The sequence below is a fragment of the Eleutherodactylus coqui genome, chromosome 2 (genome assembly GCF_035609145.1).
Source record: "Eleutherodactylus coqui strain aEleCoq1 chromosome 2, aEleCoq1.hap1, whole genome shotgun sequence".
Lineage (NCBI taxonomy): Eukaryota > Metazoa > Chordata > Amphibia > Anura > Eleutherodactylidae > Eleutherodactylus > Eleutherodactylus coqui.
The window spans coordinates 147,221,496-147,236,962 of NC_089838.1; the positions used below are offsets into that span (position 1 = coordinate 147,221,496).

General features: G+C 49.0%; 1 protein-coding gene across 1 annotated transcript in view; it reads left to right on the plus strand.

The window, feature by feature from the left end:
- The first annotated feature begins 1,586 nt into the window (after positions 1-1,586).
- ADAMTS20 (ADAM metallopeptidase with thrombospondin type 1 motif 20) overlaps positions 1,587-15,467 on the plus strand; it is a 196,219-nt gene continuing 182,338 nt past the window's right edge. Inside the window, exon 1 of the mRNA XM_066591732.1 lies at positions 1,587-1,837. Coding sequence (XP_066447829.1) covers positions 1,747-1,837 — 91 coding nt within the window. The 5' untranslated portion in view covers positions 1,587-1,746. The remainder of the gene's footprint in view (positions 1,838-15,467) is intronic.

Here is a 15,467-nt window from a genome sequence, read left to right on the forward strand (position 1 = left end):
GTAAAGAAACAAACCAAAAAACATCATGGCGCTGTCGTCTCTGAAGCGTGTCTCCTCTTAGGATTTTCTACTGTAAAAGTTGCATCGCACCGCACAAAAACTGTGTTTTCATGCGGTGCGCTGCAACACAAAGGAAGGCTCCATAACATGGACTACAAAACATCGCAAATGTATGTAGAAGGCTTTGTTCTCATGAGCGTATATAGGCTGGCCGTTTTCACGGTCAGCCGATATACGCTACAATCTGATGCATTGGATACCACAATGGCCATATTCACAATGGCAATATATATCACATGGCCGTATTCCTGCGACGTAGGAGCGCCCGACCGACCAATATAGCGCCGGGCGTTTTTACGTTGGGCCCAAAAGATAGTCCTGGAACTATCTTTTGGGCTGGAATACGTCAGCCGCTGCATGGGCTCCTATGGGAGGCAATGACAGCGGCCGGAGAAGGGAGGGAGGTCAGCAGCGTGGCTGCTCTCACGTGGCCCGTGCAAGGCTTTATTCACACACTTTTTTAGCTTGCAAAAGCACCAGGAATTTCATACAATTTTGTGTTTTAAACATGTTTGGTGCTGTTTTTCTTCAAATTCACACATTTAACATGCGTTTTGCTCCATGTTTGGGTTGACTTAGGGCTTCTTCGGAACATATTTCCGTGCAGTTTGGCACACGTAAAACATACATGTGCAATACGCAGAAAATAGTCCCTATTGATGTCATTGGGCGGCTCTCATTAACAATGTTTGTTTTTGCATTTTTGTATCTTTCTGCTTATTAGTGCACTACCATGGAAATCTATGGTAGTGGCGCGAATGTGAAACACGCTGCGCAATTCTGTGAAATAGAGAACACATCTGAAGCTCATTAGGCTGAATAGCCTTTATAAATCGGGACGAGGGTGTCATGCATGTGAACAGGCCGTGTGTGCAATATGTGCCGACACGCGTGTAAAACCTCTCTCACTGCGCAATTACGTGTCTATTTGCGCACACGCTTGTCAGAAGAGGCGCTTACAGCCAATATCTAGCTGAAGGATTTTTTTTTAAACCGCAGAAAAAAATGTGGGGAAAAATGGAAAAAAACTCTTTTTTAAAAATTCATACATGTGAAAATCCCCCCATAGCTGGGAGAGCCGTGTGGCTACTGCTTCTGGGGAGAAACATAGTATTATAGAGCACACACTAAATGAAAGGGCAACTGTGTGACATCTGGTCACATTGGGTTGCCCACTGTGGGTGCCACAGAGTGCCCAGCAGGGACCCCATGCCACTTGTGTGTCCGCCGGGGCAGCGGGTGGCTGTGTCCTGTACGGGGATGCACTGCTAGTTGTCTGTGAGGTAGCTTCCCCTTTAGAGCCCGCAGGACGGCCACCACACATCCCAGCACGTCCTCCTCCGGACAGCGGCGCCCTGCACAACAGTCCCCAGGTCCAGGAGACAGGCAGAGGGGTATGATGCCGGCTGGTGTCAGGGGCCGGCCAGAAGGCGGGCTCTGCTCTTTGATGTCGGCTCCTGGGATGGTCAGGGAGGACGGAGCAGCTGGCAGCCAGCCGCGGCTCACACTCCTGCACTCCGTGGAGCTTCCTTCTGCCGAGGACTCTGCGGACCCGGACGGACAATGCGGCGCGGCGCACACTTGTGTGAGGGGCAACAAGCAGAGTCCGCAGCGGCGCCCGAGCACTAGTGAGGGGAGCGGGGAGCCGAGCGCGGCAGGGAGAAGAGGAGCCTGCCACACCAGGACATGTCGGGGGCGCACTGGCTGACGGGGCTCCTCTGCCACCTCTGTGTCCTGCACATAAGGGCCTGGGAACACCGGCTGCACCCCAAACAAGGTAACAAGTCACGGACAGCCGCCGGCCTGCATGTCCCGTGTTCTGGGGATGAATGGGGCGTCCTTGTGGACAGAGGTGTGTGAGGAGCTACCTGCAGGGAAGAGCATGGCACCGGGCAGGGAGCTGCTCCTGTAGGGCTTGTATATGGCACTGGGCAGGGAGCTGCTGCTATATGGCACTGGGCAGGGAGCTGCTGCTATAGGGCTTATAAATGGCACTTGGCAGTGAGCTGCACATATAGGGCTTATATATGGCACTGGGCAGGGAGCTGCTGCTGTAGGGCTTAGATATGGCACTGGGCAGGGAGCTGCTGCTGGTATAGGGCACCGGGCAGGGAGCTGCTGCTGTAGGGCACTGGGCAGGGAGCTGCTGCTGGTATAGGGCACCGGGCAGGGAGCTTCCGCTGTAGGGCTTAGATATGGCACTAGGCAGGGAGCTGCTGCTGTAGGGCTTAGATATGGCACCGGGCAGGGAGCTGCTGCTGGTATAGGGCACCGGGCAGGGAGCTGCTGCTGTGGGACACTGGGCAAGGAGCTGCTGCTGGTATAGGGCATCGGGCAGGGAGCTGCTGCTGTAGGGCACTAGGCAGAGAGCTGCTGCTGGTATAGGGCACCAGGCAGGGAGCTGCTGCTGTAGGGCACCGGGCAGGGAGCTGCTGCTGGTGTAGGGCACAGGGCAGGGAGCTGCTGCTGGTGTAGGGCACAGGGCAGGGAGCTGCTGCTGGTATAGGGCACTGGGCAGGGAGCTGCTGCTGGTATAGGGCACCGGGCAGGGAGCTGCTGCTGGTATAGGGCACTGGGCAGGGAGCTGCTGCTGTAGGGCACCGGGCAGGGAGCTACTGCTGGTATAGGGCACCGGGCAGGGAGCTGCTGCTATAGGGCTTATATATGGCATCGGGCAGGGAGTTGCTTATATATGGCACTGGGCAGGGAGCTGATGCTGTAGGGCAGTGGGCAGGGAGCTGCTGCTGGTATAGGGCACCGGGAAGGGAGCTGCCGCTGCTGTAGGGCTTAAATATGGCACTGGGCAGCGAGCTGCTGCTGTAGGGCACTGGGCAGGGAGCTGCTGCTGATATATGGCATCGGGCAGGGAGCTGCCACTTGTAGGGCCTCCTTCACACGGCTGGATTTCCGCCGCGTAATTCGCGGTTCTATTGAACCTAATAGCTCAGTGCTCACGGTGCGGAATTCCACCGCGGAATTCCGCACCGTGAATTCACCCGTCCTCACCTGCGGCATGCTCTATTTGCCGCGGGTGTACACGCGGACGGCTTTCATTGCAGTCAATGGAAGCTGTCCGTTCACGCTATCTTTTGCTGTAGCACAGCGGAAGATAGCTTTAAAACCGCTTCCCCGCTCACCGCCGCCGCGTCATATGACACGGCCGGCTGCGACATGTGACGCGGTGGGCGGGGAAGCATCATGCGGGAGCGAGGACGCCAGATCCGCAGGTAAGTTCGGGGTCTCCTGGGCGTCGTCGTGACGGGCTCCGCCGCGGAATTCCGCGGCGGAGCCCGTCACGGCCGTGTGCAGCCGGCCTAGGGCTTAGATATGGCACTGGGCAGGGAGCTGCTGCTGTAGGGCACTGGGAAGGGAGCTGCTGCTGTGGGGCACTGGGCAGGGAGCTGCTGCTGGTATAGGGCACCGGGCAGGGAGCTGCTGCTGTGGGGCACTGGGCAGGGAGCTGCTGCTGGTATAGGGCTCCGGGCAGGGAGCTGCTGCTGGTATAGGGCTCCGGGCAGGGAGCTGCTGCTGGTATAGGGCACCGGGCAGGGAGCCGATGCTGGTATAGGGCATCGGGCAGGGAGCTGCTGCTGGTATAGGGCATCGGGCAGGGAGCTGCTGCTGGTATAGGGCATCGGGCAGGGAGCTGCTGCTGGTATAGGGCACCGGGCAGGGAGCTGATGCTGGTATAGGGCACCAGCCAGGGAGCTGATGCTGGTATAGGGCACCGGGCAGGGAGCTGCTCCTGTGGGACACTGGGCAAGGAGCTGCTGCTGCTATAGGGCACCGGGCAGGGAGTTGCTGCTGCCATATGGCACAGGGCAGGGAGCTGCTGCTGCCATATGGCACAGGGCAGGGAGCTGCTGCTGCTATATGGCACAGGGCAGGGAGCTGCTGCTGCTATATGGCACAGGGCAGGGAGCTGCTGCTATATGGCACAGGGCAGGGAGCTGCTGCTGCTATATGGCACAGGGCAGGGAGCTGCTGCTGCTATAGGGCACCGGGCAGGGAGCTGCTGCTGCTATAGGGCACAGGGCAGGGAGCTGCTGCTGCTATAGGACACCGGGCTGGGAGCTGCTGCTGCTATAGGGCACAGGGCAGGGAGCTGCTGCTGCTATAGGGCACAGGGCAGGGAGCCTCTGCTGCTATAGGGCACTGGGCAGGGAGCTGCTGCTGCCATAGGGCACTGGGCAGGGAGCTGCTGCTGCTATAGGGCACAGGGCAGGGAGCTGCTGCTATAGGGCACAGGGCAGGAAGCTGCTCCCTTAGGGCACAGGGCAGGGAGCTGCTCCCTTAGGGCACAGGGCAGGGAGCTGCTCCCTTAGGGCACAGGGCAGGGAGCTGCTCCCTTAGGGCACAGGGCAGGGAGCTGCTCCCTTAGGGCACAGGGCAGGGAGCTGCTCCCGTAGGGCACCGGGCAGGGAGGTGCCCCTCTGGGGCTTATATATGTCACCGGGCAGGGAGCTGCTCCTGTGGGGCTTATATATGTCACCGGGCAGGGAGCTGCTCCTGTAGGGCACAGGGCAGGGAGCTGCTCCCGTAGGGCACCGGGCAGGAAAGTGCCCCTCTGGGGCTTATATATGTCACCGGGCAGGGAGCTGCTCCTGTGGGGCTTATATATGTCACCGGGCAGGGAGCTGCTCCTGTAGGGCTTATATACAGGCTGCTTCTACGCAGGAGGAAAAACGGCGCCTTTTATTTAAGTGTTTCTTGAGTTGTTTTGTTGCATTTTCTTTGGCAAAAAAATAGTCGCAGCGGGAGTTACATGTATGGTGCTGGAAAATGCGCTATAATCCGCTCCCTTGTGCGTTGCTTCTCTTCACTTACGGCATTTTCTGTGGCTTCATGGAATCTTTTTGAAAACGCAGCATGCCCTAGATACGGTATGTTTTTAGGTGTTTTTGAATTCTTCTCTGTGCAAAAATAACATGTAAAAAATGTGTGACAAGAAAATGGCAGCAAGAAATGTTAATAATAATGCAGGAATTTCATGCAAGCCCCCCAAAAACTGCTACAAAAAGCGTGTGAGGGAAACCTTAGGCCACCTGCACCAAACTGGTCGGATTCCAGCTGCTGGATACCGCAGCGGAATCCAACCATGTGCTCAGCTGGTGACCCCGCGTTTTCCTGTCAGTGCAGACGACCTTCTGTACTGCGGATGTCTTGGAGGGCGAGCTGTCGAACACACGCAGTACAGATTCTCCTGCACCGTCGCTAGGCGATGACGCGGATCTGCTACCCTTCTGCAATGCGCATTGCGAAAGAGCTGCAGGATGGACATCTTCCATTGACTTCAATGGAAGCAGTCCATGTGTAGCCCCCACTAATATAGACCTCTATGGGGCTCTTTGCAGGTCCCATTTTCTTTGCACCTGTGAGAACAACGCCCGCAAAAAGAATAAATGAGAACGAACCCATTGAAATCAATGGGTTCTATCCTCTGCGTTTTGCAAAACACGCCCATCTGAAGGGTCCCTTTCTGTCCAGAGTTCACCCCCTCATTGCGAAGAGGTGAATTTCACATCGGAAACAGCGATAAAATTGACATGCTGTGGTGTTGAATTCCGCACCGCAAGTCAATTTACGCAGGGTTTTCTGCGGATTATTTCCTTAGGCCTTAGTCACACGGGTGTTTTTTCACGCGATTTGCGGATCGCATGACAGATGCGCATCCGCAAATCGCGTGACCGGGGCCAAAAAATCGCCCGAAAAATCTGCTCCTAGCCGGGTTTCATTAGAAACGGGCCGGAGCTGTCCAGCGCATTGAATTCAATGGAGTTGGCAATACAGCCGGCTGCATTGAAAGCAATGCGCTGCGGGCGAGCGCGGGATGAATTGTCGGGAAGGGCTTAAATATATAAGCCCTTCCCTGCAATTCATCCAGAAATGTGTAAAAATAAAAAAAAAATATATACTCACCTTCTCCCGGCAGACGAAGTTCAGCGCGGCCGGCCTGCAGTGGGTGTGAAGGGGGTGTGAGTCAGGATTAAATGCATTTCTTATTAGACTTGGAGCACTTATTTAAAACAGTGTAATCCATGTGAACAGCACTGAGCAGTCAGAGCAGCATGCAGTGTCAGGGCTCAGTCAGACGGGCGTTTTTCTGCGCGATTTGCGCATGCGTCCGGCAATTTCATAAAACCATTGCTTTGCAATGGTATCGGACACATGAGCGCTTTTTATGCGCTCGTCCGATAAATTATAGAACAGAAATCGCAGATCGCACCTATCTGCGATCTGCGATTCCTGTTCTCTTCTCTATATGCGCTCAATGGGGCCGGCGGCAGCAGCGCCGACCCCATTGAGAACATATAGAAGACAAATCATTCTTCTCTGCCACAGCTGTAACAGCACTGAGCCAATCAGAGGCAGGTCTCACTCACACCCATCAGGGGCAGGTTTGACTCACACCCCTTTCACACCCACTGCAGGCCGGCCGCGCTGAACTCCGTCTGCCGGGACAAGGTGAGTATATATATTTTTTTTATTTTTACACATTTCTGGATGAATTGCAGGGAAGGGCGTATATATTTAAGCCCTTCCCGACAATTCATCCTGCGCTCGCCGGCAGCCCATTGCTTTCAATGGAGCCGGCTGTATTGCCGGCTCCATTGAATTCAATGGGCAAACATCGTTCTTCTCTGCCACAGCTGTTACAGCTGTGGCAGAGAAGAATGATTTGTCTTCTATATGTTCTCAATGGGGCCAGCGCTGCTGCCGCCGGCCCCATTGAGCGCATATAGAGAAGAGAACAGGAATCGCAGATCGCAGATAGGTGCGATCTGCGATTTCTGTTCTATAATTTATCGGACGAGCGCATAAAAAGCGCTCATGTATCCGATACCATTGCAAAGCAATGGTTTTAAAAAATCGCTGGACGCATGCATCGCGCGAAAAAACGCCCGTCTGACTAAGGCCTTAGCTTGTGTATGAGATTTTGAAAACCAATTTTGCTAAATGCTGAGGAATTTCTGTGCAGAGGGTCTGCGTGGAAATTCTGCGACAAACTTGCCCCACCTGGAACCCCCTTCCTCAGGGACCTTTCACACGTATTGGAATATTCCGCAATAGGATTCTGTCATTTTCAATTCTGCACATTAGTAGTGTGGATTTTGAGGCTGAATATTTCATCCTGTGTGAAAGGTCGTTTATGGCGCTTTCACACTTAAGGAGTGTCGGGCAAACGATGCCCAACACTTGTCCCTGTGTGTCCTCGCTCCCATGCTGTTACACAGGAGCAAGTATCTCTGGATCACTCACAGCGCGGCCAGCAGGGAGGTGGGGCCACTGGAGGAGAGTTCACTCCTCGCTCTCCCCTGTCCCTCTGCATTCACTATAAGCAGTGGCCGCTCAGTATTGAACAATGTATCGTTCAAAATTTAAGTTGCTTAAAATCTCGGCTCGATTATTGCAACTCTCTGCTGATAGGCCTCCCCTGCACATATATCTATATTACACTCAAGTTTGGCACTAACAACCAATCAGGTTGAATCAGGAAACCCAAACAACCAATCGGGTTGAATCAGAAAACCCAAACAGCCAATCAGCTTCCTGGAATTGTGAATCGGAACAAATGAGGTTGCTGGAATTGCTCCATAGTGCCGAACTTGAGTGTAATGTAGATATATGCTTCCCCTGCACCAGACTCTCCCTTCTCTAATCCATCTTGAATGTGGCAGCCAGGCTCATCTTCCTGTCCAGCCGCTACTCGGACACCTCTGCCCTGTGCCAGTCACTGCACTGGCTGCCCGTCAAATACAGAATTCAATTAAAAACTCATCACCCTTTCCACAGCACCACACCACCCTTCATTGCATCCCCCCAATCCACCACCTGGCTTGCGCCCTCGAACCTCTCATTTCCGCCTCCTAGTTTTCTCCAGAGCAGTACCAGTCCTCTGTAACGCGCTACCCCAAACTATCTGGGCAATTCTTGACTCACAAAACTTCAGACGTGCTCTAAAAACACACCTCTTCAGGGAGGTATACCATATCCCCTAAACCAAACCCCTCTATACTCTGCCTGACAACATGCTCCTGGTCCTGCTGACTGCAATCCCTGCTAGCAGTAATCAACCGCCCCCTGCAGTCATACCGATTCAGCCACTATATGGCTCAGTTTGACCATTGTCTGTGTATAGCATCCCTCGCTCTCCACCTCACCATACCATGCACATCTCCAGCCCCTTTACCTTCTGTATCACCCCATTATCTGTAGTATGTAAGCTCATTAGAGCCGGACCCTCACCCCTACTGTTTCCATTAATTGATCACTACATGTAACCGTGTTTTTTTTGTTTCTCCTGCTTTGTAAGAGCTGCGGAATATGTTAGTGCTACATAAATAAAGATTATTATTAATAAATTCAATGCTTCCGATAGTTGCTATCTTTTTATTGCGGCTTTATTAGCCGCGTAAAAACGCCCATGTGAAATAAGCCTAAGGACTTATTCACACGAGCATATATTAGCCGCCGTTTTCACATCCGGCCAATATACGCTACCATCTGATGCATTGGATTCCAATGCATCAGATCAGACAGGAGATTTTCCGCCACGTAAAAAGGCCCTGCCAGGCGCTTTTATGCCAGCCTTGAAAGATAATCCTGGAACTATCTTCCTGGCCGCAATACGTCGGCCGCTGCATAGACTCATATGAGAGATAATGACAGCGGCCATAGAAGGGAGGTGGCAGGGAGTTTAGCAGCTTGACTGCTAAACTCCCTCCTCCTTCTATCCTCCTTTCCACCCCTTGCCGACTGTTTGCAATGGGAGGGAGCAGGACAGGGCGTGAGGTAGTTGCTACGCTCCTGTCCCGCCCCCTCCCATTGCGGGCTGCTGACAAGGGGCAGAGAGGAGGTGAGAGCTTAGCACACTAGGTCCTGCCCCTCCCCTTAATGAGAGCCGGCAGGGGGGTGGAAAGGGGGATGGCAGTTTAGCAGAGCTAAACTGTCTCATCCCACCCGACGGTCTCTTGGGCTCGGCGTATATGCGCCGAGTCTGGGCCATCTAAACGGGCGCACAAAAACAGCTGATTTGTGTGCCCGTTCTTGTGTTTTTACCGCGCCGGAGGATGCACGTAAAAATGCCTCCACCCCTGTGAAAGAGCCCTTATTGCTGTGATTGGTTGACGAATGCTGTGGCTCAGCCAATTACAACCAGTGCTCAGAAAACGAATCATAGTCATTCATTGAATGCCTGTGATTGGCTCATCCAGAGCTGCCTGTGATTGTCTGAGCCACAGCGCTCGTCAACCAATCACAGCCAGCCCTTCCTGGAGGTGGGGATTTTGATTCTCCAATCCAGGAAGGGGTGGAAGAAGATGCATCGGAGGTGAAGAGAAGACAGAAGATCACAGCTCTGCAGATCACAGTGCCGGAGATGACAGCGCTTCTTAGGTGATGTAAATTTTTTTTTTTTTTCACAGCATCTATGACTTATTTTCAGGGAAGGGTTTATATTCCACCCCCCCATCCCGAAAATTCCCGCAATTGGTGCTGCAAAGTCACGTGATTTTGTAGCACCACTTGCGACTTTGTAGCGCTACAAAATCACGGTATCGCTACGAGAAATCGCATGGACCACTGATGCGATTTTCTCAGGTAGCTGTCATCCGCGCGGATACGGCCTAAGAAGGATTGCGTGCCCCCAGACACTCCTACTGAGTTGCTGTGACAAGTAGGTTCAACTCTTGCAGCTTTGCAGTTTCAGAGTTCCTGTACTCGGTCCAATGGAGGAGACGGGGCTCCCGCTGTCTGTTACATGCATTTGAAAACATCCCCGGACTGCATGTGAACTATGCAGAGCCTTACCCCTCTCAACCCCTACCACCCGTCCTGCAACCTCCATTGGCGCAGAAGTTGGAAAGTGTCCCTAACAACTTACATCTACTATATGCAGCACCAACACTGAAACTATCAACCTGGTCCAACTGCAGATTTCTGACACAGATTTGCATACATTTGCTACAGATCTGCATGTAGAAGACTTAATAGTATGAAGTTATTCAGTTAGTTTATTAATGATTCCGATATGCAAAGACAGTATATTGAATTTTCTGAACAGTGAATAGTAAATTGTTACAATTGTTAAAATTTCTTGAATGCTCTAGAGCACGGTGGTTTTTAGTTTTACTTTTTAATAATGAAATGGCTCTCTTTTTGCAAACTTTTTATAGCTTCCAAGTAGAGCTAATCAGATTAATTTGATTAATTGACCACATCAATTAGATTTGAGGATAGCATAAAGTAGTGACAGGCATGCTGATTGCAGCAGTCTATCACTCATGGGGTAATGTGTTCTGGTTTTTAAGAACTTGAAGCTCTTAGCAAGAGATGAGTCCAGATTATTTATGAGGTGCTGCTAGCCCGGTCCACCTTACGTGATTGACCATTTTTTCAGTCTGCAGTATTCGAGTATTAGCTAGATAAACTATCAATCATGGAGCGTAAGTGGGGCTAGCGGCACGTTATGGCTAAACAGGCGTGAGAGAGATATTAGAAATTATATTCTTCCAAAGTTAGGTTTGTGTTTCAGTCTGAATCTGCTTATGTCAGCAAGCATCCTCCATATACAATGAGAGAGCAATGATTAAAACCGGACTCTTATCAGCAAATGAAACCAGCAGAGTCTTCAAAAGAGAAAAACACATTTAGACTGGTATCAGAGTAATTGAGTTAGCAGAGAAGAGTCAATAGAAACTTATTCTTTGCACTTTAAAAGAAAACTATTTTGAACCAAATTTTGTTATGTGGCAAGACCCTACAGAGCACATCTGCTAATATTCATCCTTTTTTCTGTCTAAAACTACCTCATGAACTCTCCCCATGAGAATCGGCACACAATATGTTGTAATGTATCTGAATGTCCCACCTACTTTTGTTTAGTTACAATATAAGCTCTTTCTTGCTTCACATGCACTATAATGAGTGTTATTCTTTGGCTTCTCCAAGCTCTTACTGACCCTATTTAATATGGTACCCACAGTATAACTAAGAGCATATTTGCGCTAAGACAGGACTGATCCCTTGCTGGGAGCTGCAGTAATGGCCCTTTTACATGTCCTGACAGTCTGGTAAACGACTGCATGAGTGCTTGCGTCACCGCTAATGTCTTCGCCACTTGTGCAGAGCGTTTACACTGACTGGATCGCGGGGTTCTCAGTCGGTGCTTCACCTTCTATGTGAAGTGCTGAGCGGGGAGTGTTTACATTGAATGACAAGCCTGCAATCCAGCAATAGTTTTTAAGTTAACTGAAAGTCAGCTTTAAAAACCTATGAGCGAAAATTGAGCGATTTTTGTGTATTTACACTGCAGGAGTATCGCTCAAATTCGTTCATTTGAACAAATTTTGACCAATAATCGTCCCATGTAAATGACCCTTCACATACATACAGGAACCTGCTTTAAGTTCTTTAAAACCAGTACTAATTATCCTGTAAGTGACGGACCACTGAAATCAGTATGCCTGTCACTACTTTGTGCTGTCCTCAATGAGTCCCTACAAAGGGAACCTGATACTAAGTTATGGTGCTGTTAGGGGACGTGACAGGGAGCCAGGTGATGTCTCCAAGCACTGCAGATAACAAGACTATAAGCAGAAGTCAGAGGATTCCCAGCAGTGAGGAACAACCTGCTGACTTCTGATCCAGGCTTGAAATGCGTAGTTTGCTTTTTGTTAAATAAAACCACTATTAAGTATCCAGTTGTTGCAGTAACGTGGTTATTAGTGGCTACAGGAACAGCGCCTGTTCCCTGTTTATCTTTGTCTATTTTCGACTTTTAGGTTGGTTTGGGCCCTGGGAAAGTCTCTTCCGGGTTTACCCAGGCAATGGCTTGCGGCTCTCACTTATGAGAGATGGATCCATTTCTCGATTCTTTCCTTTGAGGTGGTTTTTGCTAATAATTCAGCACATCCTCTTCTGTGAGAGTACACACTATTCTTCTTTTCGTTCCAATTGTTTAATAATACCACACCAGATAGCGCCCCTTTCTTCCTCCCCCTTGTTTTTTTCCAGAGAGAAATATGAAAGAGGTCTTTTAATTTTTTTATTTTAAAAAAATAAGATTAAAATTGAAATTTTAGACAAAATCGCCCGGCCTTCCTGCCCGAGCACCGTAGTAGTAAGAGAGCTGCTTTATACATCTGTCAGATCAGTTTTGAAACGCTGTTCACTGTATTATGACCTCCATTGAACTTCCTCTGGATGTGTAATCGGTGCTTGGTTTCTGTTGCTGACACCTTCGCAGATACCGTAGCTGAACAGTGGAAAATAATGACCTGACCCCAACACTTCCTTGAATATTTAGACTGGTCGAGCTTTTAAATACTAATTTGATAGGGTATTCCAAAAGTCCTATTACCAAACCGTAGAAGCCATTAACTAAGTGTATACAGGTAATTTTGTAAAAGAAAGATAATTCATATCCTCGGATTGCAAGTAAACGCCAATTGTTTTCAGCCATTGTGCGGACAGTAGAGCCATGTACGGAGGTCATGTACATTGTATTATGGAGATGTAGGCACTACTGATGCAACCTATGGTGCCTCAGCATAGTGCCATAATACCGAGATATTCACCATAGAAGCAACAAGCGGGCTTTTCTCATAACACGCATTGCTATGGGAAGTACAGAAGCACCTAAGGCTGCTCTCATACGGGCGTGTTGTCATTGCGCGTTGCATGTACAATTTTCCTGTAGGCAACACGTGATGCCAATAGCCCATTTATTTGTATTGGGACACTCACACCAGCATTTTTTTGCCGAGTATATTACTTGTTCCAAAAAAACAAGATAGTGCATGGAATTGGCGGCCTGCATCAAGTACACATGTCATTGCCCAAGCCTGCCCTATGTCAGTGCTGTCTATTACTGTATATTCCATAGAATTTATTGGAGAGCAACCCTTAATGTTAGAATGGTCCTGAGATTATTGTAAAGAGTGAAGGCCATATGTATCAAAAACAATATAATGAAAATATTAGTGGCTGAAGTATAATTAATTAGTGTCAACTGTATTATGGCAACAAGTCTGGAGAAATGGAGAGTGTCCAAGCTAATGTCACTGTAGATTTATCCACATATCCAGTCATTGAACTCTATAGGTTTATATTGATGATATCAGTGAAAAGACTTCAAAGATCTAATTGTATAGATAACTAATAATTGTTTTCATTAGGTCCAGAATGCCTCATTTGCAAATACTGTTAGAACAATTTACCAGCTTATGAGCCTTTTATACGGCCCTTGTATTGGGCACAAATGTTTACTTACTGGATCATTGGCCAAAGGACCAGCAATGACCCCATTAGCCGGCAAACAAGTTCATTAGCTAAACATGTCCTTTTAGCAAGCATAAAAATATTAAAAAGTATTAATTGTTCGTCTGCATACAGGCGCTTTTCTGCGTTGTGTGTACAGCAGTGATCGGGCTGTGATCAACATGCTTTCTCAACCTAAGAGGATCCTTAACTGGAGCATGACTGTGTCTGTTTGATTTTGGTTTATGAAGGGAAGAGACAATTGTTTTAGTAATCTTGAATCAGAAAAGAAAATCATACAATAGGACACTAACCTAATTTAGGTAAAAATACAGATGTTCATCTGGAGGTGTTCTGAGTTGTACTGCATGCACAAAACTGTGGTTGGCTTATCACTTATGTGGAGGATAGGAAGATGCTGCTGTGGACTGCTGAGGATGTTCAAGTGAATTAATCAATGATAATTATCAAGTAGATGCAGTGAAGAAAGAAAAGGTGTCCATCTGGGCTGCTGCTTCCTGCAAAGTGCAAAGTCTTCTAGTAAAGTCTCTTTTTTTGGATTTGTTTAATATTTCAAATCAAGATCTGCTGCTTCCTCAGAATAAGCAATGCCTCTGGTACAATAAGCAATGCCTCTGGTACAATAAGCAATGCCTCTGGTACAATAAGCAATGCCTCTGGTGGACACCTAGTCTTCTCTGCATCTACTTGAGAATGACTTTAATAATGGCCTCTCACAAACTGTACCATGGACTGATCGATACATATAACATAACCGTGCCTAGTGACTACATTTTAGTTTTGCACAGGTATGAAATAATTGATGTAAAGGTGTTGTCCTTGTTCATATAATCTAGGGAAAAGGTTCTTGTTTGAAGGATTTAACACAACCATATATTATGTAAAATCTGCCCTGATAATGTGATGGTCACAGAAGTACACAAGTTGTTAGAGTTAGGCTACTCTAACACTGGTGCATTTCACATCGATCAGTACAGCGTTTCGAATGCCACAACAGTCGCAGTACAATGCTTCCATTGATTTCAATGGGGCCTCGCAGGCTGCGCTCGTTAGAAGTGCCATGATTTTCAAGCACTGTCTGCTCTATTTTTGTGCAATTTCCAGTTTTTTAACACATCCCATCACCCATCACAATGATGGGGTGTGTTAAAAAGCGCAGTCGAACACAGTAACCTGTGTTCTAAAATCCTGGTCAAAATCGCGGTAAAACGCTGCGTTAGGCCGATATTGTGTGTGAGATTGGCCTTACAGTCCACTTATCAGAGCTGTGACTTCTAATCTAATCTAAATAAGCCCACAGGCTTTTTCTTGCACCACACTTTGATCCCTTTGCTGTAACTTTGGTGGATGATGTTGGTGTCATTAGATGACACACATGCTCACCGCTGCCGTAAAATCATCAAATGTGAGTTTAATACATTCAGGGACCTGTCAGGCGGGTTGAATGTTACAATGTTAAGTCTATGGGCGGCACTGCTGTGCTTCAGGCATGTGCTGGAATGAGTGAAGCGTTGCTAAGCAACACAGCATACATTGCTAAGCTGCACCATACACTGCCCAACCAAGAGAGAGAGAGAGAAAGGGCCATAGAGAGAGACAGTGAAGGAAAGGGCCATAGAGAGAGACAGTGAAAGAAAGGGCCATAGAGAGAGACAGTGAAAGAAAGGGCCATAGAGAGACAGTGAAAGAAAGGGCCATAGAGAGACAGTGAAAGAAAGGGCCATAGAGAGACAGTGAGAGAAATGGGGCCATAGAGAGACAGTGAGAGAAAGAGGGCCATAGAGAGACAGTGAGAGAAAGAGGGCAATAGAGACAGTGAGAGAAAGAGAGACAGTGAGAGAAAGAGGGCCATAGAGAGACAGTGAGAGAAAGAGAGCCATAGAGAGACAGTGAGAGAAAGAGGGCCATAGAGAGACAGTGAGAGAAAGAGGGCCATAGAGAGACAGTGAGAGAAAGAGGGCCATAGAGAGACAGTGAGAGAAAGAGGGCAATAGAGACAGTGAGAGAAAGAGAGACAGTGAGAGAAAGAGGGCCATAGAGAGACAGTGAGAGAAAGAGAGCCATAGAGAGACAGTGAGAGAAAGAGGGCCATAGAGAGACAGTGAGAGAAAGAGGGCCATAGAGAG